The sequence below is a fragment of the Nerophis lumbriciformis genome, linkage group LG10 (assembly GCF_033978685.3).
Source record: "Nerophis lumbriciformis linkage group LG10, RoL_Nlum_v2.1, whole genome shotgun sequence".
Taxonomy (NCBI): domain Eukaryota; kingdom Metazoa; phylum Chordata; class Actinopteri; order Syngnathiformes; family Syngnathidae; genus Nerophis; species Nerophis lumbriciformis.
In genome coordinates, this window is record NC_084557.2 from 428,245 (window position 1) to 452,935 (window position 24,691).

Below are 24,691 nucleotides of genomic sequence, written 5' to 3' on the forward strand. Positions count from 1 at the left end.
TTGTGATTGTTCGCAGTGATGCCGCATTGTGTCGGATCAAAGTAATGTGACATGTAAATAAGGAAGCAAAATGTTGTATTTTTCTTCTTTTGGGTTTATTTGTTAAATAAAATGTGCAAGAGAAAATACCCCCTTCCACGCATTTTTTTTTTTGCATTGGTGATATTCCACGAAAACACGCACTAATGCGCCTTTTCGCTGTTTTGTGTGTCAACTTTTCCTAGCATTTCCACGCCGTCCACGCCCCCTCCTCCCTCCCTCCCTCCTCCCCTCTCTCGCGGAATCCTATTGATCCAAACCGGCTAATTAGCGGGCGTCTGCGCAATGACGCGCATGCGCACCGGCCGCCGCCTCAGCCATTTTTTTTCCTTCTTCCAAGGGGAAAGTAATTAGCAGGAATAAAGAGCCAAGTGTTTTTTCTTCTCTCTCCCCCCACAGTGATCAGAAGTCATTCTACCTCCGGAGCTCGCACAGAACCCCTCCGTCCTCCCCCCGCCCCCCCCTCTCGACGAACCCACGCCGCACCTCCACCGCGCGTGAGTGCGTGTGCATGTAGCTTTAATTACACTGTTGTTTGCTAAACAACTTGGCTGCGCTCTCCTCCTCTCTTCCTCCGCCTTCTCCATTGCAAAAAAGAAAAAAAAGAAAAGAAGAAGAAAAAAAAAGGAATGCGTGATCTTTCCCCACGGTTGTTTTTGTGGACGACAACAGCCCGCAGAGACCGGTGCCGCAGCCGCTGCAGAAATGTAAGTGATCCGCTCCTTTCCAAAATGACGGTTGTTTTTATGTTTTTTGGGGGGGTTTCGCTGGTGCATGGAGTCACCTGTTAACTGTCACGGCGTGCGTGGGGCGGCGGTGTAAACAAAGGCAAAGTCGGCCGCTTGACAACACTCTCACGCGGGGAGAAGACTCGCTATCTCTTGCCTCTGCATGGAGCTCACAACCAAGCCTCCTTTTATGTGTGTGTGTGTGTGTGTGTGTGTGTGTGTGTTTTTACCTGCTATGTTGTCTGGTGTGCCGTGGGAAATGATGCAAATCCACCTAAAAGGTAAAAAATATATATTGTTGGCAAACTAATAAAACGTTTGAAATGTTTGAAACAGTAGCCTACACCTTGGTAACATGTCTCCTCTTCAGTTCTGGCCGTACATTATGCTGCTAAGCATTGCTGGAGTTGGTCGTAGTTGGTTTTAGTCTTTGTTTTCTGATAGTACTGACATACCATATGATTGTTGTGATATTATACCGACCATTGCTAGAGTTGGTTTTAGTCTTTGTTTTCTGATAATATCAATCAATCAATGTTTATTTATATAGCCCTAAATCACAAGTGTCTCAAAGGGCTGCACAAGCCACAACGACATCCTCGGTACAAAGCCCACATAAGGGCAAGGGAAAAACTCACCCCAGTGGGACGTCGATGTGAATGACTATGAGAAACCTTGGAGAGGACCGCATATGTGGGTAACCCCCCCCCCCCCCCCCCCCCTAGGGGAGACCGAAAGCAATGGATGTCGAGTGGGTCTGACATAATATTGTGAGAGTCCAGTCCATAGTGGATCCAACATAATAGTAAGAGTCCAGTCCATAGTGGGGCCAGCAGGACACCATCCCGAGCGGAGACGGGTCAGCAGCGCAGAGATGTTCTCAGCCGATGCACAGGCGAGCGGTCCACCCCGGGTCCCGACTCTGGACAGCCAGCACTTCATCCATGGCCACCGGACCTGTGCCCCCCCCCCCCTCAAGGAAAAGGGGAGCAGAGGAGAAAAGAAAAGAAACGGCAGATCAACTGGTCTAACAGGGGGGCTATTTAAAGGCTAGAGTATACAAATGAGTTTTAAGATGGGACTTAAATGCTTCTACTGAGGTAGCATCTCTAATTGTTACTGCTAGAACATTCCATAGTACTGGAGCCCCAATAGAAAACGCTCTATAGCCTGCAGACTTTTTTTGGGCTCTGGGAATCACTAATAAGCCAGAGTTCTTTGAACGCAGATTTCTTGCCGGGACATATGGTACAATGCAATCGACAAGATAGGACGGAGCTAGACCGTGTAGTATTTTATACGTAAGTAGTAAAACCTTAAAGTCACATCTTAAGTGCACAGGAAGCCAGTGCAGGTGAGCCAGTATAGATATGTATATATGTATATAAAGGTATAGGCATAATATGATCAAACTTTCTTGTTCTTGTCAAAAGTCTAGCAGCCGCATTTTGTACCAACTGTAATTTTTTAATGCTAGACATAGGGAGACCCGAAAATAATACGTTACAGTAATCGAGACGAGACGTAACGAACGCATGAATAATTATCTCAGCGTCGCTAGTGGATAAAATAGAACGAATTTTAGCGATATTGCGGAGATGAAAGAAGGCCGTTTTAGTAACACTCTTAATGTGTGACTCAAAGGAGAGAGTTGGGTCGAAAATAAATAAATAATAAATAATACTGACATACCATATGATTGTTGTGATATTATACCAACCATTGCTAGAGTTGGTTTTAGTCTTTGTTTTCTGATAATACTGACATACCATATGATTGTTGTGATATTATACCAACCATTGCTAGAGTTGGTTTTAGTCTTTGTTTTCTGATAGTGCTGACATACCATATGATTGTTGTTATATTATACCAACCATTGCTAGAGTTGGTTTTAGTCTTTGTTTTCTGATAATACTGACATACCATATGATTGTTGTGATATTATACCAACCATTGCTAGAGTTGGTTTTAGTCTTTGTTTTCTGATAGTACTGACATACCATATGATTGTTGTGATATTATACCAACCATTGCTAGAGTTGGCTTTAGTCTTTGTTTTCTGATAGTACTGACATACCATATGATTGTTGTGATATTATACCAACCATTGCTAGAGTTGGTTTTAGTCTTTGTTTTCTGATAGTGCTGACATACCATATGATTGTTGTGATATTATACCGACCATTGCTAGAGTTGGTTTTAGTCTTTGTTTTCTGATAGAGCTGACATACCATATGATTGTTGTGATATTATACCAACCATTGCTAGAGTTGGTTTTAGTCTTTGTTTTCTGATAGTGCTGACATACCATATGATTGTTGTGATATTATACCAACCATTGCTAGAGTTGGTTTTAGTCTTTGTTTTCTGATAGTACTGACATACCATATGATTGTTGTGATATTATACCAACCATTGCTAGAGTTGGTTTTAGTCTTTGTTTTCTGATAGTGCTGACATACCATATGATTGTTGTGATATTATACCAACCATTGCTAGAGTTGGTTTTAGTCTTTGTTTTCTGACAGTACTGACATACCATATGATTGTTGTGATATTATACCAACCATTGCTGTAGTTGGTTTTAGTCTTTGTTTTCTGATAGTGCTGACATACCATATGATTGTTGTGATATTATACCAACCATTGCTAGAGTTGGTTTTAGTCTTTGTTTTCTGATAGTGCTGACATACCATATGATTGTTGTGATATTATACCAACCATTGCTAGAGTTGGTTTTAGTCTTTGTTTTCTGATAGTACTGACATACCATATGATTGTTGTGATATTATACCAACCATTGCTAGAGTTGGTTTTAGTCTTTGTTTTCTGATAGTGCTGACATACCATATGATTGTTGTGATATTATACCAACCATTGCTAGAGTTGGTTTTAGTCTTTGTTTTCTGATAGTGCTGACATACCATATGATTGTTGTGATATTATACCAACCATTGCTAGAGTTGATTGTAGTTGGTTTTAGTCTTTGTTTCCTAATATTACTGACAATAACCATATGCTTTTTCTGATATTATACCAACCATTGCGAGTTGGTTTTAGTCTTTGTTTTCTGATAGTACTGACATACCATATGAATGTTGTGATATTATACCAACCATTACTAGAGTTGATTGTAGTTGGTTTTAGTCTTTGTTTCCTAATATTACTGACAATAACCATATGAGTTTTCTGATATTATACCAACCATTGCTAGAGTTGGTTGTAGTTGGTTTTAATTTTTGTTTTCTGATAGTACTGACATACCATATGATTGTTGTGATATTATACCAACCATTGCTAGAGTTGGTTTTAGTCTTTGTTTTCTGATAGTGCTGACATACCATATGATTGTTGTGATATTATACCAACCATTGCTAGAGTTGGTTTTAGTCTTTGTTTTCTGATAGTGCTGACATACCATATGATTGTTGTGATATTATACCAACCATTGCTAGAGTTGATTGTAGTTGGTTTTAGTCTTTGTTTCCTAATATTACTGACAATAACCATATGCTTTTTCTGATATTATACCAACCATTGCGAGTTGGTTTTAGTCTTTGTTTTCTGATAGTACTGACATACCATATGAATGTTGTGATATTATACCAACCATTACTAGAGTTGATTGTAGTTGGTTTTAGTCTTTGTTTCCTAATATTACTGACAATAACCATATGATTTTTCTGATATTATACCAACCATTGCTAGAGTTGGTTGTAGTTGGTTTTAATTTTTGTTTTCTGATAGTACTGACATACCATATGATTGTTGTGATATTATACCAACCATTGCTAGAGTTGGTTTTAGTCTTTGTTTTCTGATAGTGCTGACATACCATATGAATGTTGTGATATTATACCAACCATTACTAGAGTTGGTTGTAGTTGGTTTTAGTCTTTGTTTCCTAATATTACTGACAATAACCATATGATTTTTCTGATATTATACCAACCATTGCTAGAGTTGGTTGTAGTTGGTTTTAGTCTTTGTTTTCTGATAGTACTGACATACCATATAATTGTTGTGATATTATACCAACCATTGCTAGAGTTGGTTGTAGTCTTTGTTTCCTGATAGTACTGACAATCAATCAATGTTTACTTACATAGCCCTAAATCACGAGTGTCTCAAAGGGCTGCACAAGCCACAAAGACATCCTCAACTCAGATCCCACATCAGGGCAAGGAAAAACTCAACCCAATGGGACAATGACAAACCTTGGAGGGGACCGCAGATGTGGGGACCCCCGCCCCTGGGCGACCGTTGCAATGGATGTCGAGCGGATCTAGCATAATATTGTGAGAGTCTATTCCATAGTGGATCTAACATAATAGTGTGAGAGTCCAGTCCATAGTGGATCTAACATAATAGTGTGAGAGTCCAGTCCATAGTGGATCTAACATAATAGTGTGAGAGTCCAGTCCATAGTGGATCTAACATAATAGTGTGAGAGTCCAGTCCATAGTGGATCCATCCCGAGCGGAGACAGGTCAGCAGCGCAGAGATGTCCCCAACCGATGCACAGACGAGTGGTCCCGAGTGTGGGCAAGGTTCAAGAAAGATAACCATAACAATAACCATAAGATTGTTGTGATATTATATTCAGGCATGACGTACTTCTTCTTGAAAACAGCCTCATTTCTGTGTGAAATGTGTTGGTTGACGCAGTGTTTTTCAGCCACTGTGCCGCGGCACACTAGTGTACCGTGAGATATTGTCTGGTGTGTGCCATGCGAAATGATGCAATTTCACCTAATTGTTCTGAAAAATATTTTTTGTAAACCAATAATTATAATCCGCAAGTAATGTGCCGTTGTGAAGTGTCGGTGCTGTCAAGGGATCAGCAGAGTGACCGAGTAATACTCCTCCATATCAGTAGGTGGCAGCAGGTAGATCATTGCTTTGTGAGTCTACTTTGAGACAAGATAATTATTGATGCATGGATAGTTATGGTTTGAAGTCATATCTAACAATTGTGTCAGGTATTTGATGAGAACGACTTTATATTGTCAATATAGCCTATTGAGTTTCATTTTTAACATTTTCTGCTGGATTATTTTCAATGAAAAAAAATGTGCCTTGGCTCAAAAAAGGTCGAAAAATACTGCTCTAGTCTACGTTCAGACAGCAGCACCATTGTCCCCAAATAACCCATATGATCCCGGTCCACGCTCGGTAATAAAAGTACAACATAGATTTACAGCCACGTAGAGCTAAACAACTGTCCTCTTTCTTGCCCCTCTCCCACACTCACTCGTAGCTTTTGTTGCATCCGACCAGTCTTCCTCTCAGAGAATAAAAGACACTGGTCAATCCCAAATTCTTTCGGATGACATATATGTTGAGTAAGAAGGACCACCAAGACAGAATAGCAATAATACCAAATTTTACTAAAGCTTTAGGAGATCAGCCTTACAACGCGGTAATAGCAGCATCAAGAAGCGGTCTGAAAATCAAACAGTAAGAGTCAGCTTATTTAGTATAAAAACAGCCCCCTCCCGCCCAGAAAGAAATACAGCCTTATTGTTGTAAACGGATCAGGTAAAAAGGGAGTACATTATACTCCCAATACACATTCCAGCGCCTTCAAGGTGAAACAGAGTTTACCAGTGAACATTAAGTTAAGTTAAGGTTAAAGTACCAATGATTGTCATACACACTAAGTGTGGTGAAATTTGTCCTCTGCATTTGACCCATCCCCTTATTCACCCCCTGGGAGGTGAGGGGAGCAGTGGGCAGCAGCGGTGCCGCGCCCGGGAATAATTTTTGGTGATTTAACCCCCAATTCCAACCCTTGATGCTGAGTGCCAAACAGGGAGGCAATGGGTCCCATTTTTATAGTCTTTGGTATGACTCGGCTGGGGGTTTGAACTCACAACCTACTCATCTCAGGGCGGACACTCTAACCACTACACATGGGAAAATATATGCTGCTTTAAACATGACTATTGATAAAGAAATAACTTTTTAAATATATAATTCTCACTTTCTTTCCACCCCTTACACACTTTTTTGTTTCCAGTAAAAATCAGATCTGCACAAAAATTGTGTATTATTTCAAGTGTAATCATTGGCATTAGAATTAGATTGGTGTGAACATTTTCTTCACGTATTAAAATGACCAAAAAATGCATGTGTTTATGATATTCAGGGTGATATTTAGGTGCACACACACCAGGGCGTATACGCACACACACACACAATAAAAGCTGCTTTCCCGTATTTGTGATCAATACAAGGCCCGGAATGCTCGTATAAATAGTTGCATTGCTGATGGTTCGAGGCTATCGATCGCAGTGTAAATGAAAATCTTTATCAGATTAGAGACTGTTCAGCTGTTGACTGTTGGCAGACCTCAACACCCCGAGCGGTGTCCCACAGAACACTTAAAAAAATACCACTGCAGTGGGCAAGGGTCTGTGGCCTGTGACACAAACACAGTGCATTAAAGCGCTATCAGAGCGTGGATGTGAGTCATATATCTTGAAGCTGCAGGGACAGCCACTTTGGATGTTGCAAGAGGTGAAGGAGGAGGAGGAGGGCTCTTGGGGCAGAAGGTGGAAGGTGAATTGAGGTTGCGCCTTGATTTCTAAAAAAGGTCACTAATTAAATTGCGGGACAGAGAGAGAGAGACAGATGCATTGGTCTCGTTTGGCATTCACAGGAGAGACACGACTATTTATTGTCATTTTTTTGCTTTTTGAATTGAAATGAGTAATGTGTAATGTGGCATCACAAATGACTTTTTCGATGGTATGCACTCAAAGTCATGGAATAGTAAAGGCAGAGGTGCATCGTAATGCTACAGTGAAGTTGTGTTATATTGGATTAGACCTGTTAGCTTATGTGCTAAGTAAATGTTGTATTCAGGTTTGTTTGTTTGGCTAACTACAGATCCCTTGCTCCGCTTGAAAATCTCCAAGCTCATTTGTGACCCAGGCAAAATGATACAATTGCTTTAAAGCAGTGCTTTTATCTTCGTGTGGCAATTTACCGGAAGCCCTTTAGCTCCAGAGTGTTCAGTTCTTTATTTAATCCTATCCCCCGAGGAATATTATAGACCTCCTGCACAGCCCTTACCCACATTCCTCTACCTAGTTTGGCGCTTATACTATTGATTTTCCCATTAAGGGCTAACGCTAACCCCTGAGAAACCGGCCTCTGTGTTACACACCCTGAAAGCTGTATTGAACAGATGCTATCCAAGGCCTTTAATCAATTGTCTCCATTGTTATGCAATATTATTTACAGGACTCATTTATTGAATTCTCTTCCTTTTCTTGTGCCCTTCTCTCTTTTTCTCTATGACTTTCTTATACAGGTGTGGTGGTAATGTGTGGCAGCTGTAGCCCCCGATATGGACATCGGTGAGGGAGGAGGAGGAGGGGATGGAGGGGGAGGAGAGGAAAGAGATGCTGACCTCAGTGCCCAAGCTTTATCTCTCTCTCTCGTGACCTCGCCGCTCATTCCTGAGCAGGGGTCAGCCTCTCGTACCTCAGCCAGGACCCTTGCCAAAGAGCCCCCGACTCTGCGTGAGAAGCAGGAGGAGGAGGGCGCAGAGGGGTCCAGGGGTGGAGGAGAGGCCCAGGTAGGGGGTAAGGAGAATGGTCATTCAGAAGAAGATGGAGCATGTCAAAAGAGGTGGATGAAGGGAAACTTACAGGAGGGACCTGTGTCAGGGCGAAATGAGGTCGGCACTGGAGTGAAGCCGGATACAGAGGGTCTCCCAAATGCCCACAGCAACAGCAGCAACGGAGGAGAGGAGGAGGAGGAGGAGGCCATCTCAAACCAAAGCCAAACCAAATCCAAATGTTCTTTATTACCTCAACAGAGCCAGCAAAGCGCTTTTTCCAGCACTGCAAAGGCCAATGGCACGCTCAATAGCAAAACAGCCGCCTCTCTAAAGTCCTCCCAGACTTCCTCCACCTCTCCAAGAAACTCCCCTTTTCTTTCCACCTCTCCAAAGCACTTCACTTGTCCACCCTACTCTTCTTCTGTCCCGTTGGGCGAGAGGGACGACATTAATGGAGATCAGGACTGGATTTCTGTGTTTCCTCAGAGCTTTAACTCCCAGCAGTCGACTCCAGCTTTCCCCTTGGCAGGTATGGAGGAGGCCAGCGCACCTGCTGAGGAAGATGGGCCGGCAGGGGTTCCTTACTCTTCCATTTCCAATGGAGATGGTGCCAAAGCTCCAGAACCAAATGACAGCCAGCTTGAGACAGACATGGATGATGACAGAGACAACGAAGGGGAACAGAAAGAAGCTGTCCCCAAAAACCTTAACCAAGAGCTCTCTCCAAATTCCCTGACTAGTCAAATGACTGCAATGCACTCGCGTAATTCCTGTAAGACACTGAAATGCCCCAAGTGTAACTGGCACTACAAGTCTCAGCATACACTGCAAGTCCACATGAAGGAGAAACATCCAGAGACAGGCGGTCAGTGTGTGTGTGCTGCCTCTGGTGGGAAGTGTGTTTGTGGCAGTGCAACACGAGGTGTGTGTGGATACTGCAGTTCAGGGAAACCCCATCCCCGCTTGGCTCGGGGCGAAACCTATGCCTGCGGCTACAAGCCCTATCGCTGTGAGGTATGTGACTACGCTACCTCGTCGAAAGGAAACCTCAGCATACACATGCAGTCAGACAAACACCTAAATAATGTACAAAACGGGGGACTCTCCAATGGTCAGATAAATACTTCCCACATTAGCAACAACAGTAGCTCTTCCAATGGCACGGTGATGGATGAGCAGGCATACAAGCTTCCACTTACAATTCCAACGCCCGCTACACAGCCAGCCAAGCTCACACCACCTGCACACTCTCCCTCCAATGGCAAGCGTTGGCGGTGTGATGTATGCGACTACGAGACAAGCATTGCCCGCAACCTACGCATACACACAACCAGTGAGAAACACACACATAACATGCTGCGGCTGCAGAGAGGGTACTACTTGTCCCATTGCAGGAGCCTTGCTCCCCATCTAAAACACTTACAAAGCACAGGTAAGACACGCATAATACAGTTTGCTGCTTTTGTAAAACCGAGCTCAGTTTGTTTTCGTGTTTCAGGTGGGGAACTCTTGAACATGCGGCTGACGCAACAAGTTGCAGAACAGCCGGTCACTCTTGGCTCGACGCTGACCCCTTCCCCGTCCCCTTCCCCTTCTCCTCCGCCAGTTGCATGTCTGTCTCCTACTGGACCTCTCTCCCAAGGTGTGCTCCAATGCCTCGTCTGCTCCTGCTTTACCACTGACAGCATCGAGTCCATGGAGCACCATCTGAACACCCCTCGCTCCCTGCCCCAGTCTGAATGGTGCTCCCTGATCGCTGGTGGCTGCCACTGCAGGCTCTGTGGCTATACCACCCCGCTGAGGGCTAACTTTTCATTGCACTGCCAGACTGACAGACACCGAACCCGCTACCAGCTTGCAGCTCACCTACAAGAAGGGGGTGAACGGGGTCAGGAAGGCGCCGCCTTGATAGCGAAGGGTCACCCAATCCAGCTGAGGTGCAACCTGTGCGAATTTGTGACAAGTAGTTTAGAAAAGCTGCAAGGACATTCCCAAACATCCCACCACGAGTCCAGCGTCCGGGTTTACAGAGTAAGTACCGATTTGTGTGCACTGTGCAAAAAGCTCCTGGATCTTGAGATGAGCGATAACGTAATCTACCACTTCATGACTTCACTTTCAGTTTCTGCAGCAGTTCGATGGCGAGGTTGATGGCGGTTCATGGCTATTCCATTGTCTCCTATGCAACCACTCCTCCTCCTCTAAGCTAGAAGTATTGAAACACAGTCAAACCCCAACCCATCAGCAGAGGGAGGGATTGCTACAGCTGCAGCCAATGGGTGGAGAGGAGCTCGCAGCAATTTTCACCATCAGAAAAATCCCTGAGGAGGTCACAGGTGAGATTATGAACCGTGGAAGTGTAGGGTTTCGCTCGATTGCCAAAGTACCTGTGGTGGTGGGGGCGTGGTCACCATGACGTCATCACATAATTTTGCATAATCAGTTATATGACTTTCTTTAAAGAAGCTCAAGAAACTGTACGCATACATTTTAAAACAAATATTTTATCATTAATTAGCATTAACATATTTTTATATCGTTTTGCCATATTTTCAATTGTTGCTGCTTATTGTACGATGATGGACTTTGAGAAATTTTCAAGTGTCGAGAGACTTTTAATGACTTTTTCATAAAAAATGACCAGTGGACGAGTGTTATAAAATGCACTCGTGTTTAGAGACTCTGACGAAAGAGGCGAGCATGACGTCACACTTGCTGCACGCTGCTGCGCCACTTAGACTTTTTTTCCTTAAAAGCAGCCACTGTCCTCTTATTATTTGGACAGTTTGTAGATGTCCGTGGGTATATCTGGAATATATTAAAGTTACGTCGACAACGCTCCAGACAATGGCGTGCGTCCTGTTTACATTGGTTTCGGCAGCGCTGTTTTTGATGATCAGTTTTTTTTCGGTAGCCGAGTTTTCGGTGCATTACTCGTCAATAGTGCAAAAATAATAGGCTATAAATATATATATATATATATATCTATTAATACTGTAACATACCTGCCAACTTTTGAAATCAGAAAAACCTAGTAGCCAGGGTCCAGGGGCCGCAGGCCCCGGTAGGTCCAGGACAAAGTCCTGGTGGGGGGTTTGCCCCCCGACGCAAAATGATTGATTGCATTCAGACAGGTTAAAATGTTGCTAAAACCATCACTTTTCTATCAGTCACAGTGACTTTTCAAAACAAAAATATTACAGCAAAAATCATATGGGTTGATTGACATGTTTATTCTGTAAGCTAACTTCAATAGTTTGAAATTATTTTGACAGTTAATGCCAGTTATCCTGTCAACCTTTCACAAGACTTCAATTTGTTAATTGAAAGTATAAACAGTATAAACACTTTTTACAGTAAACAAATGGTAAAACAGTACTAAACAATTCCATTAAAAAAGAAATTGGTGTCATTATTAACTTTCTGTCCAAGCTTGTATAATCTACTGCCTTGTTCAATTGTAAAAAATATTCTGTGCCTAAAATTCACATTTCTATCACAATTATCATACTGTAAACATGGTAAGCTAACTTCATTAAAATTAATAGTCCTGTCAATAGCATGGAATTACAATTCAAATGTAGTTTTTTTGTAAGCCTTTCAAAAGAATTCAAAATATGAAAAAGTAATGAAAATGAATTCAAGCCATCAGACACTTGAAAAGTGGCACATCACATCTCTAATGTAATCATTTGAACTTTTCAACAGAAATAGCACTGCAAAAATATTAAGGACATACTTCTGTATTTTGGTAGTTATGCTGTCAACATTTAACAAGATTTCTTCAACTTGGACTTGAAAGCATAAATAGTATAAACACTTTTAACAGTATAACAGTACTAAACAATTCCAATAGATAACATTGGTGTCATTACCTTTTTGTGGCTAAAATCCAACGGCAACGGCATTAGACTTGTGTTTTTTTGTCCCAACGTGGTCTTTTACATCGCTAATTCCTCCGTGTTCGATCGAAAAATCTTGTCTGCACAAGGTGCAATTCGCGTAGTTTTCACCCTTTTTGGAACGGATAATTATTCCCGGATAGGCTTTTGAATATTCTTCACGGAATGACTGCAGTTTTCTTTTCGGTTTAAAACTCGTTTGCGATTTTTCTCCGGCTGATTCCATGATCGTTCGCTCGTTTGGAAACAATGGCAACTGGTGCCTCGTGCTTGGCAGCGGTGCTATAAATAGCCTCGCGCATGGCATTCGGAATGGCTCGATAGGAAGTTACGGGAAGCAGTGTCGATTGTCATTGTTGTTACGCGATTTCGTGAATAGAACTTAAAAAAATTGTTTTTTTTTTAATTAATGAAAAACGGTGTTTTTTATCACTGCAACCGTAACCCGGAATAGGTTGATGAAAACCGTACTAATTACGGGAAAACCGGAGTAGTTGGCAGGTATGCTGTAACGACCTGCTGGTGGTAATATTTCATGTTTGTGTGGTTTTGATTTGAAGTCAATTTTTCCCATGACCACAAACCTGAAAGGGTATTGGCGGAAAATGAAAAAGTGTTGTGTGTCTGGGGAAGCACAAAGACCAAAGTGTTTGCACGGGAGGTAAAACCTGTTGGAACAGTGTCGTTTGCTATCATAAGATTGGCAATAAAAGTTAAAAATAGCGTCCGACTTTGTGTGACTTCTTCTAGGGGGGGGGCTACAATACAATATATTACTTTAATTTGTTTTTACGTAAAACAAAACCCTTATTTTCAAGGTACCGCGGCAATAAAAATGCTGTGGCGGTGCGCGGGGAAACCCTGATGTGTTTTAGACAAAAAGATACATCTGACGTGAGAAACAAGGCCCAGGGATTAAGATGAAAAGTGAGAAAATGAGTAATGGCTGTCGCCGAACTATTGATCGAGTGAAATTGCTCAGTCGATACACATCCTTGTTATATCCCCGATCGCGCCTGTCGACAGCTAACTAGCACCGCCTGGCTAATCAATGAACCGATACAAATCCCCTGGACAAGAATGGGGGAGGTTGTGGTTAGTAATGATAGTGACATGTGCGCAAGGTAGCACACTGGGTTATGTTTAGGTCTACAGTCACCTCTTTAGTCTGAACAATAATCTAACGCTTCTTTCATATATTCGATTCCCTTAATTAAGACTTATCAAGGCAAACAGATGGGTTCCAAGTCTAGGGTATAGCTCTACTCCACCTTTGGAGGAGTATCTAATGGAGAATCAATACATGATCAATAGGGTATCGAAGCCAGCAAGAGGAATGAAGCGGGGTCCTCACACACCATCGTTTTCAGTGGGGTCAGCTAGAGAAGAATATATTAGAGTATGATCAGTATAAAAATGCATACCATACTGATGTGTATTGTCCTATCTCAGGAGAACTTAATGAGGATATGGAAAATTCCACTGAGGTCACCACTGGTCCTTTGGATCAAACCAAAGACAACTTGGGAGTTAAGCAGATGGATATGGAGACAGGTATGCTTTCAGTATGATGCAATACGGAAAACATTATTTATAGGACCGTGTATGTTTTTGAAGAAGAAAAAATGGTGGAGGAGACAGACAAGATGGAATCACTCTCAGTCAAGCGCCAAGCATCTGGATGCGGGGAAGTGGAAAACTCCATCATAAGCAAACGACCCCGAAAGCACCAGCAAAGCGAGAACCAGCAGGTGAGCAGCGGACCCAGATGTATTTCTGCTAAATTGCTGCTTTGCAAAATAACTTTTGACTATTTTCAGACTGTCCAGTGCCCTTTGTGCCAGGTTCAAATCCCGTACACACATCTTCGACCGCATCTCACACATGTGCACAGTGTGGCGCAGGACTGTGTCGACAAGCTCATCAGCACGGTAAGTCAACACAAAGTGTGTATATTTTTTGATTTGAGTTTATTGAGCTAAGTGCTCAAAAAAATCAGAAGGCAAAGAGATAGGGGATGAAATATAGGAAGACAATTCCATTAAAGGCCCCAGAGAGAAAGGCTGCATGTTTAAGGAGTTCCCCACTATCATCTTTGATGCAGACGAACAATCCGTGTGTGTGTGCTTTTTTCTAAGTGGAGGAGGGCCGATTTGACTGCAGAAGTGAGGGGAAAGCCAGTGGGTTTTTTTTATAATGCATGTTTAAGTAGCCCTCTATTACCAGAAGTGCAGTCAAGCTAAAAAGGGGGCCCCGTGCTTTTTACTGTGTCTCTCCAGCTAACAAAGACCGGTCATCTATCCACATCAACCATCCTCCATCTTCCTGGCCCGTATGCTAAGTGGCCTTTGTCTCTTGCTCTCTTTGCCTCCACTTCACGTACTGCTTTTCACCCTTTCTCCCCTCTGCTGTACCCCCCCCCACCCCCCCAGCTACTACTATCATTCCAATTCTGCAATCTCCGTCCCTGCTCCTCCCTTTCTGTCCCTCATTTTCTGATGCGTTACCCCCTCCCCTGCTGGCTTTTTCCAACATTGTTTTTTTTTGTTTATTGCCCATCACATACCCCCTCCCTCTGCCTGGTCTCTATTTTTCATTTTTCTTTTACCCGTTAGGGCCCCCCCCCCAACACACCCACACCCGTCCTCTCTCCTCCTCCCTCGCTCTAATAGTAATTGAGGTTCATTAATTCAGACTGAGGTGATGATGGCCATTATGTACCTTGCTTTCCAATTACGCTCTCTAGATTAAGCCTGACCTTCAGTTTTCTCTGCAGTCTGTGTGTGGTGATGGGTTCTTCTCTCCTCCTTATGAAGCTGTTACATGGAGAAAACTCTTGTCATGCAAATCTCATCTTTAGCCGTGCATTTTTTGCTTAGTGCTTGAAGCTGCGAAGATGGAGGTTTTCTATATGAAGAATGATTTTAAATAAAATTCATTATTCAGCTCAGTAAAGTTTTATTAAACCCTTGGGGCATGTAGGGAGGGCGTCATTGGCGCTGAAGGGCAGAGCCACATATCTCAGCCATATACACTTATTACCAAGTTGATGTGCCTTGCTGCATATAGCGCTGTGCAGACACGGGAAAGATAAAACAATTCACTTAAAGATTCACTCTTGAATGTTTCATGATATTAGGACAGGGGGGTGTAGAAGCCTCTTCAGGTTTATACAGTACATCTTGCAATTTGCCTGCTATTAAGCTGTACAATTAAACATGCTTTATTCATAAAGTTGGTTAAAGAAAAAGCATTTGAGATACCCTTTTACTTAGGATTTTTTTAGGCCCTACTCTTTCTAAATGAAGACATTTTTTTTTTTTCAGGTCACACCATCATCGGAACAACTTCAGCTAGAGACCGAACTACCATCACACCTGTACACGGAGGACACTGTAAAAAAAGAAAATATCACGGATAACAAGAAAGAACATTCCGATACAACCGATTCATTTACCTCGGATGATTCACCAAAAAACAAAAGTATGTTTCGAAGGAGTAAACATCAATTATACTACGACAATCATTGTTCTAAAACCATTGCTATTATGCGCTTCGCAGGCATTTCAGGGGAGAAGACTGAGGAAAATGTAGCCGCACCCAAAGATGTCACAGCTCTACTCACCCCACCCCTGGAAGACAACGCCACTCACCCTTCCAATGGAAGACTGGCTCCTCAATCCCTGACTCACACCCCTCCCACCTCACCAACCGCCGACCCCCCTTCTCTTTCTGATCGCCATGGTTACCGGTTTCGTTGCAGCAGGTGCAGTCTGGCATTCCCTACTCAAGAGAAGCTACAGCTGCACTGGCAGTACCATGCCATGAGGGCGGCGACAGAGTGCCCCATCTGTTCCAGACAGTGTCGCAGTCAGGAGGCCTTGCAGAGACATATGCAGAATACACACTTGCAGCAGGACAACACTCAGAATACAGGCTCACTGCCTCATTCTGTACAATACATAGAACACTATAAGAGTGAATCAGTTCAACAAAATATGAGTTTATCTCCTCAAGCTGGCCAAGAAGCAGCAGAGGCAGAGGAAGAAGAGAGGGAGGAAGAAATGGAGGCTGTAAAGGACATACCTGAGACTGGAGGAAATGAACAAAAAGAGGAATTCAAAACTAAAGAGAAAGACAGGATCGGTGAAACTTGTGGAGGTGATTTAATTGAGCTAGAAAAAGTAACAACTGATGAAATCCCACTCGAACCTAGTTTCAGCTCTCCTATCAGAAAGAGCTCCAACCCAACAATGGACCGCTATTTGGATCCATCAAGGCCCTATAAGTGCACTGTATGTTCAGAATCTTTTACTCAGAAAACAATTCTTCTGGTTCACTACAATTCTGTGTCCCATCTTCACCGGGCAAGGCGAGCTCTGCAGGAATCAAACACGGGTGTTTCTTCCCCAGAGGCTACCCGTGGACAAGATCCTCGGCCCTATCGATGTAAACTATGTGGAGTGGGTTATAGCCAGAGCTCCACACTGGACATACATTTACGCTCTGTTCTTCACCAAACAAGAGCCCGTGCTGCACAGAACCCAGGTCCACAGATATCCGTGTCTAATGTCATAGCTTCAGTACCTGCCACGCCTACTACTACTTTGGCCAAGGAAACATCTAAGAATTTACCTTTCACCAAGAAGCCAGATATAGCGAGTTCATCAACAGGATTTGTAGCTGAGGCCCAACTGACAGTTTCAACTGACGGACAACAAGCTAAAAAGAGAGTGGCAGAACTGATAGCATCAAGAAACCAACTACTACTAATGCAACAGCAGCAACTGGCTCAGGCCCAGGCCCAAGCTCAGTTGCAGCACACGGCGTTGCTCCAGGCCCAAATGATGCAGCACCTTCCCATTGGACCAGAGAATCTCCTTCAGCACTTCCCTCTGACACCAGACAACATGCTTTCTCTGCAGCAACAGCTTCTTCTGCCTTTTTACTTCCCTGGAGACATGAAACTTAACCCAGATTTGGCCACAAAGACCCTGGAACACACCCAAGCTGAGGCAGCCAAGTCCACAGTGAGAGAGCACACGAAGGTAGAGGCTAAAAAAGAGGTCAATCCACAAACAGATGAGAAAACAAGTCAAAGTTCAATTTCTGATGATATACCAACGGAAAATATGGACTTCAACACCAGAGTTGAAAATGGCTGCAATGGATCTTCCAATAGCCCAAAAGAAAAAGAATGTGTCAAGCTTGAAGAGAAAAAAGAAGAAATGTCTGTTTCAGTTGTTAAAAAAGATGGTCAAACACAGGAGAAAGATTCCACTTCAGTTAACCTCCCTGGATTGCAGTGCCCCCCACCTAGAGTGCCATACGCCGCTGTCAATGGGGAAGCTCTTAGGGCTTTGCTACAGAGTTATGGCTACGAGTTGGCATTGCAATATATACAAAGTCGACATAGAAACCAGCACCACATAGCAACCCAAATGATACATTTGAAAAGAGAGTGCGCTAATATCCGTAAAATGGAATTGTATTCCGTGGAACAAAAACAGGCAGTAATAAAAAGTCAGGATAACACAAGTGAAGTTAAAGACTTACAGAGTTTCACAAGGGATAATAGTGGAGTTGATGAACTGGGAAACAAAAAGAAAGGATGTTGTGGAAGTGGAGAAAAATGTAGAGATTGTGGTAAGTTTTTTTCAGATGCTATGATTTTAAAAAGTCACCAAGAATACATCCACAGACTACTTCTTCCTACTGCTGCACTGGAGAGATTTTCCAAAGAATACAGACTGCAATATGACCAATTGTACCCCTTAAAAAAGGCAATATCAGAAGAGGATGTATCTACGAGTACACAAGTTGCATTTCCAGCTACATCTTTAGAATCAGAAACTGTATCTGAACCGGATCAGCCTCAAATTAAAACATCACCTCAACCTTCATTTTCCGATTCTGACACAAAAACATGTGCTACACCTGAAGACCTGACAACTGCATCTCCACCCTCCCCTTCGCTTTCGTTTTCTCAGCCTCAGATATTACCACATAAGGAGTCAACCCTTACTTCAACATCTTCTACGGTTACTTCTGAAAACACAAAGGCCGTGCCTATTCCCTTACCAAACATACCTATGATCCCTCTGCCTATGCCCCAGCTTCCAATTACCCAACTTTCTTTATCGAAGCTTCCGCTACATCAGATTCCTTTCCCGATAGATCTCCCTCTTATTCCTGTAATGCAGGCCTTACAGCCTCAAACCTGGTTAGAATCAAGTATAAACCCAGAGTTGGTAAAAATCTACCAGCCTCAACTTAATCCAGTACTGCATGGGAAACAGGGACCTAATAGTCCTTCAATTGTTTCCCAACCATCTCAGCTTAGCCCATCTTTGCTAGGCCAGCCACACCAAGTTAATACTGGGATGCTGGGTCAATCAGCCCAGACAAGCTCCATTCAAACAGGGCAGCAGCCCCAAGTCAGTCCAGCATTAATAGAGCAACAGCAGGGTAAGAGAACCCGCACACGAATCTCTGAGGACCAGCTGACTATTCTTAGAAAACATTTTGATATCAACAGCCTCCCCAGTGATGATGATATAAACAAGGTATCCAGTCTGTCTAGTCTACCTCACAAAGTGATCAAACACTGGTTTCGCAACACCCTATTTAAAGAGCGCCAGCGAGACAAGGACTCCCCTTACAATTTCAATAACCCCCCAACCATAGCCCTTGAGGAGAACAGAGAGGAAATCTTACAAAATCAGTCTCTAACACTGTCCCAGTCCTCACCATCTCCAAAACTGCAAGACATGCCCCAGTCCATTGACATCCAAAGGGAAGAAACCCACAGGGGGAGACGATCTTCTAGAACACGCTTTACAGAGAACCAGCTGGAGACACTACAGAGGGTGTTTGAGGCAACTCCCTATCCTAGGGAAGAAGAATATGATAGGCTGTCTTCCCTGTTGTCTCTCCCCAACAGAGTCATCGTTGTATGGTTTCAAAATGCCAGGCAGAGAGCCAGAAAAAGCCAGGACCGAGAAGCCGATGATGGAATAGAAGGGCCAAGCCAGCTTGACATTCTTAGACAGAGAGACGGGTGCTACAGGAATGATAATGATGATAACAGCTGTGGCGATGAACAGCAAACTGATTCTCACAATGAAAATTCCATGGATCTGACATATGAATATTATTCCCAACCTGACTCTCCTACCTTTGATTCTTCTTCTGCTAGTCATACAGAGAGCGAGCATTCCTTTGGCAAAGATGAAACAACACCTCTCAAGAAACAAGGAAATAAAACCTCTACTTCGGAGACTAACAAAAATGTTGAAAAACAAATTACAGATGTGAATATCCAGCCCGAGGAAAAAGTACAGGCCTCTCAAACGGTGTCCTCTCCAGAAGCCGAGAATCTGGTCCAACATCAGCCAGAAAATTCAGCTGAAAAATCTGAGCCCCAGGCTTCCTCCCCCACACAAAACACGGTAAATAGCAGGCACTCAATGTCTGATTCAAACCAAGAGCGCATCCACAGTTCCTCCTTCAATCCAGCCATCGAAAAACCTGCAGATACAACATCAAGCAAACCTTCACTTTCCGAGTTGGAAGTAACTCGGCATCCTGAGGCCCCCTCCCGCCAATCCACCGAGACACAGTCACTGAACCAAATTCCACCACCAAACCAGTTTCAGTGCAGTGTATGCCCAATGTCCTTGCCGTCATTCCAGATGTGGCAGGAGCATCAGACAAGGCACCTCCTAGCGGCTCAGTCACAAGTCCAACTTCTTCACTCTGGGTTCCCAGACAGAACAATGCCCTACATGATGCTTCATTCCAACCACTCCCTGATGGCCAACCAATTGCTTTCAGGTGCAATGACCCAGTTGCACTCAAATGCCACAAATTCCATGATTTCGCACTTAAACAGTACACAAGTGAAGAACTCATTCTCTGACCTCTCTCAGAGTTCCTTCACATCCTTGAAACATAACTCAAAGCTAATGTCAGAGGCCAATTTTGATATTCAAAGATGTGGCAGAGAGAGCGAGGAAGAGCATAGAAGGGACAAGCGCCAGAGAACCACCATCACCCCTGAGCAGCTTGAAATCTTGTATCAGCGTTACAGCTTAGATTCCAACCCCACAAGAGGAGTCCTGGAGGGCATTGCACAAGATGTGGGCCTCGCAAGAAGAGTGGTTCAGGTATCAAGAACATAGATGAATTATTTCACAGAAACCGCAATATTTATTTGTACATCCTGAATTTTAAATATGCTGTTCTTTCCTCATCAGGTCTGGTTTCAGAACACGCGGGCAAGAGAAAGAAAAGGACAGTTCAGGTCAATGGGGCCAGGATCTACTTTTAGCTTGGGTTTGAACCACCTGCGCTGTCCATTCTGCAGGGCTCTCTTTAAGGTAAAGAGTGCTCTGGATGCCCATATGAGATCACGGCACTGGGCAGAGGCTGAAAGAGCAGGTTACAACTTATCGATAAGTAATGGGTCCAGCATGCCCATTGGAATGGCTTTGTCCTCTGTCATGGATAAACCAGGCCCATCAGTCTCCTGTAACCTTGTACCAAACATGGGCATTGCCATCAACAACAAAGAGCAAACAATAAAGCAACCAGTTATAATTTCATCTTCATCCAATGATCTGACCAACCCAGGGGAGTACGGTGACTTTGAGGAAGATGATGAATACCAATATGATGAGGGTTTAAATATAGCTGATGAAGCGTCCCCTAGTTCTGTGGGATCTGGGGGTCCAAGCCCGGACTGGGGTGAGACTCTGCAGCCGCACCATCATCAGCAGCAACGCCAAAGGACACAGATGAGCCACTTCCAAGTGCTCCAGCTTAGAGACTTTTACAAGAACCACCGTACACCAAATCGACATGAGTGTGAAGCACTAGGGCAGGAATTGGGACTCCCTCACCGGGTTGTACAGGTATTGAAAATTCAAGATCAAAGAAACAAATAACATTCTCTAAAACCCTTAACTGTGATATCTGAAATGTATCATTCAACATATGTTTTCAGGTATGGTTCCAGAATGCTAGAGCAAAGGAGAAAAGAGCCAGATCCATTAGCTCTGACTCTGCAGAAAGAGAGCAGGCGGAATTGACTGCCGGTGCAGGGGAGAGAGACAGAGCCTAAAATAGGCAGACTGGGGTCCCTTTACATTCTTCAGTTATGTCCCCAAGACTCTTGCCGAAACTTCACTTTTTTTGCCAAACCTGTTCCCTGAGCACCCCAAAGATGCAGAGCGACAGGGGCCCAAAGAAAACCATTTCAGCTGAACGTAATAGAGCCCAAACCGTTCTCATTTTGTATTGCTCTTTCATACTCTGCCTGTCTTTCCTTGTTTCCCCAATTCCTGCTCTACAACCAAACTCCACCATGGAAAAAAAAACAATGCCACAGAGGCCAAAGAGCATTCTCAAAGTATATGACCTCACTGCCCGGCGAGACCTGCAGTCTACCTCTTGGTCCTCATGACAGACTCACAGTGGGCCCTCCTGCGGACAATGCTTGACGACTAGCTGTGTAGCATGTATTGCTGGTCTTTGCAAGGTTGGAACAAAAACAAGAGATATTAGTGTAAATAGAGAGTTCCAAAAGATAAACTTGAAGAAAAACAAACAAAGCAGTTAAAAATGGAAAATGAGGAGGAAACAAAAGAATAGCCCGAAATAGACGGAGGTATTTGTGTTGAGCTTTTGTAAAGACTGACTCAGATTCCAAAGCTCGTAACCAAAATTTTACACGTCTATCGTTTCATGGTGTTTGTTTTCAGCGACAAACTGCAGAGCTGACGTCTGTACAGTGAAGGGTGAGATCTGCACCTGGCACAGGAAAAGACTGATACAGTGCTAGAGTGCAGCGCCACCCACCACAAGCCAATGATGAGTCTTCTGTTGTACATGGACACCTTCTAAGTTCCTTTTGTGGATGATAGCCCAAATAGCACAGAGCAGAAAGGCCAGTTTGTCCTAAAAGGGGCAAACTATTTTTTATAGCACTCAACCATAATACTGTATATGATAACTTTAACCAAACTCTAATTTACATTGTGTGTCTAGTAATAGTTTCTTAATATAAAGCTTATGAACTGAGATAAACTGTCTTGCTTCGGTAATAGTGTCATGATTGTGACAGCTTTGATATGTTCAGGTAAAGACGAACTGCCTTTCTGTTCTCTTTGGATATACCAATGGCTTACCAATGTTGTGTGATGAATCTAAAGCTTTCTATGCTCAGGTCAGCGGCTCAATATGGCTTCACCTCAAATGTGAACCGAATACCTTCTGGTTTCCAAACAGAAGTGTCATGGTTTTAAGTTTGAACTAAGTATTACAAGACATCAACAAAAACATCTCTGTATATCAAAGATCTGAGCTTTTCACCTCAAATAGATTGTTAACCTTATTGAAACTAAAGTGTTTAATAGTGTGAGGGGTAAATGTACAGTATTTAGCTTTTGTATGGTTGACTCAAGACTTCATTGGATGTTTGAGACATAGCCCCTGTTTGTACACACAGACAAGGAGCTTCTGCGCTGAGCAGAGCAAAAACACTAATAATGGATGTTATCAATGTTATTTTTGTACACTTAATTTATTTTCCCCTTCCTCCTTTGAACTATTTTCCTCCTCCTTTTTATTTGCAAGCAGTTGTAATAATAATATAACAATAATAGCTAAACAATAATTAATGCTTTAAGACAAAAATCCAAAGACGTGATGATACTTTACCATATGACCTACAAAAATAAGCGCTACTGTGTACTTGACGATGTTTTGCTGTTTTTTTTTTTTTTAAAGAAGGAGGAGTCTCTATATCTAAGCTACTGTTTTCTGCCTCTCATAAGCACACTGGAGTACTCTGTAACCAAAACCCCAAACTAGAGCCATGGCAGTCTGTAATATAGCGGTTGAAGAGTTTTACTTTTCTTGAGCAATTTTGCTGTTGTTCTGTTTAGTTTTTTGTTTTTTTTACCACGGTGTGAAAACTCCAGCCCTAAAGGATGTCCAGTTTGCTGCTAATGTACTGTAGTTTCTAATGATACTGTAGGAAGATGCATGCTCTGATCGCTTTATCACTAGGCTTTAATGACTACAAACTGTAATAATAATGATAGCTGTGATGTTACCATGGATAAACTGCTCCTGTTTTTATTTTGTGTATGGGGCTAAACTCCATCAAATCGGTTATTTCAGTATTCTGTTAATTGGCCTAATTCAGAGAGGATAAAAGTGGTTTTAATCATTTTTTTTCATGCAAGAAAAAAGCCTTCAATTTTCAGCTAAACGTGTTTGCTGCATTTACTTGTCAAATGTTAAAACGTCTCGCTGTTTGAAGTCGTTCAGCCCCAGAACTAATAAGATGTAGGTTTTTCCGTCCTTCGATGTCTCTACTCCATTTTTCTAGCTAAAACAGCTTTCCAAAGGATGTGGACTGACTTAACGCCGTCTTGTTTTGTTCTCAAAACTAACCAATGTTTACGACAATACCAATGAGCTTTCTTCTGTACAGAAATGTGCATTCCAAAAACCACAAAGACCGTTTTTGTACACGGATTATTTTTATTTCATGTGTCTTTCTTGATCTTGGTGACTGTAAGATGTACATATTGGGAGTCTTCTATGGTGAAGGGACTCTGTGAACCTTATTGTAGGTAAAACTCTTGTTTTTTTTCTGGATATGTTGTTGCCATAGTGATGACCAAAAAGATACGTGTGATGTGCACCTGTCCTAATGTCCTGCTCCAGTGGTTTAGTGTGTCTCTATAATATTCCCTTCCCCACTGGTGTGTTACTCTTCTTTACCGCTCCCATATTCCACTGAGCTAAATAAAGTCTGCTTTGGTGCATGCTTTGGTCTCATCCCTTTTTTATATGTTGTGCGATGTCACGGTTTATTTTTTTTAAAATCTTCTTAATAAATAATCTTCATATTGCAGGTAGCTTTTATCCGTGGTGCTGGATGTCTGGCTTGAATGCTTTTCATGTGTAATCGTGTGTGTGTGTAACACGCCAAAGCGTGGAAGCTCTTTGGTGAATGGAGGCATGACCTCTAGGGTCACTTCATTAATTACATCTGTGACATTCAGCCAGATGAGTTTCCTTTGTGACTAAATGATATGAGGAATATTAACGACTTTGGATGAATTACACCGCTGCTCCTGCTGATGATGATAATGTACGTTTTATGACTGGGAGGGAAAAAAATGCTCACTACAGCACATTTAGGATAAGCAGATTTTCAAAGAGTGGTTGGCTTTTTATCCAATTGTTGGCGTTCTTCTTTACAAGAGAGTCAAAACTGAAACTCGAAGGCCCTGCGTTGACGGTGTGCAGCACGAACTGATAACTGCATTTTGAGCCCCATCAACAAACCATTTATTCGTCCATTACAGAGCTTTGCACCAACCGTACGACTCGCAGACAAAATGGATATGCAGGGGGAACAAAAAGTAAAG

General features: G+C 42.8%; 1 protein-coding gene across 1 annotated transcript; it reads left to right on the plus strand.

Annotated features, from left to right (window-relative positions):
- The first annotated feature begins 344 nt into the window (after positions 1 to 344).
- On the plus strand, positions 345 to 24,082 carry LOC133612762 (zinc finger homeobox protein 3-like). The gene is made up of 11 exons (XM_061970450.2): positions 345 to 746; positions 8,089 to 9,772; positions 9,839 to 10,371; positions 10,463 to 10,676; positions 13,695 to 13,796; positions 13,860 to 13,993; positions 14,063 to 14,173; positions 15,569 to 15,725; positions 15,804 to 20,410; positions 20,501 to 21,157; positions 21,250 to 24,082. Exons 2-11 carry the CDS (start codon positions 8,125 to 8,127, stop codon positions 21,364 to 21,366), a joined length of 8,280 nt encoding a protein of 2,759 aa, XP_061826434.2. The 5' UTR covers positions 345 to 746; positions 8,089 to 8,124; the 3' UTR covers positions 21,367 to 24,082.
- The last annotated feature ends 609 nt before the right edge of the window (positions 24,083 to 24,691 follow it).

Excerpts from the sequence above, each read along its gene's own strand:
- LOC133612762 (XM_061970450.2), top strand. The coding sequence starts at position 8,125 with ATGGACATCGGTGAGGGAGGAGGAGGAGGGGATGGAGGGGGAGGAGAG. Across the intron at positions 10,372-10,462 it reads CCAGCGTCCGGGTTTACAGA|TTTCTGCAGCAGTTCGATGG; the intron begins GTAAGTACCGAT and ends CTTCACTTTCAG. Across the intron at positions 10,677-13,694 it reads AATCCCTGAGGAGGTCACAG|GAGAACTTAATGAGGATATG; the intron begins GTGAGATTATGA and ends GTCCTATCTCAG.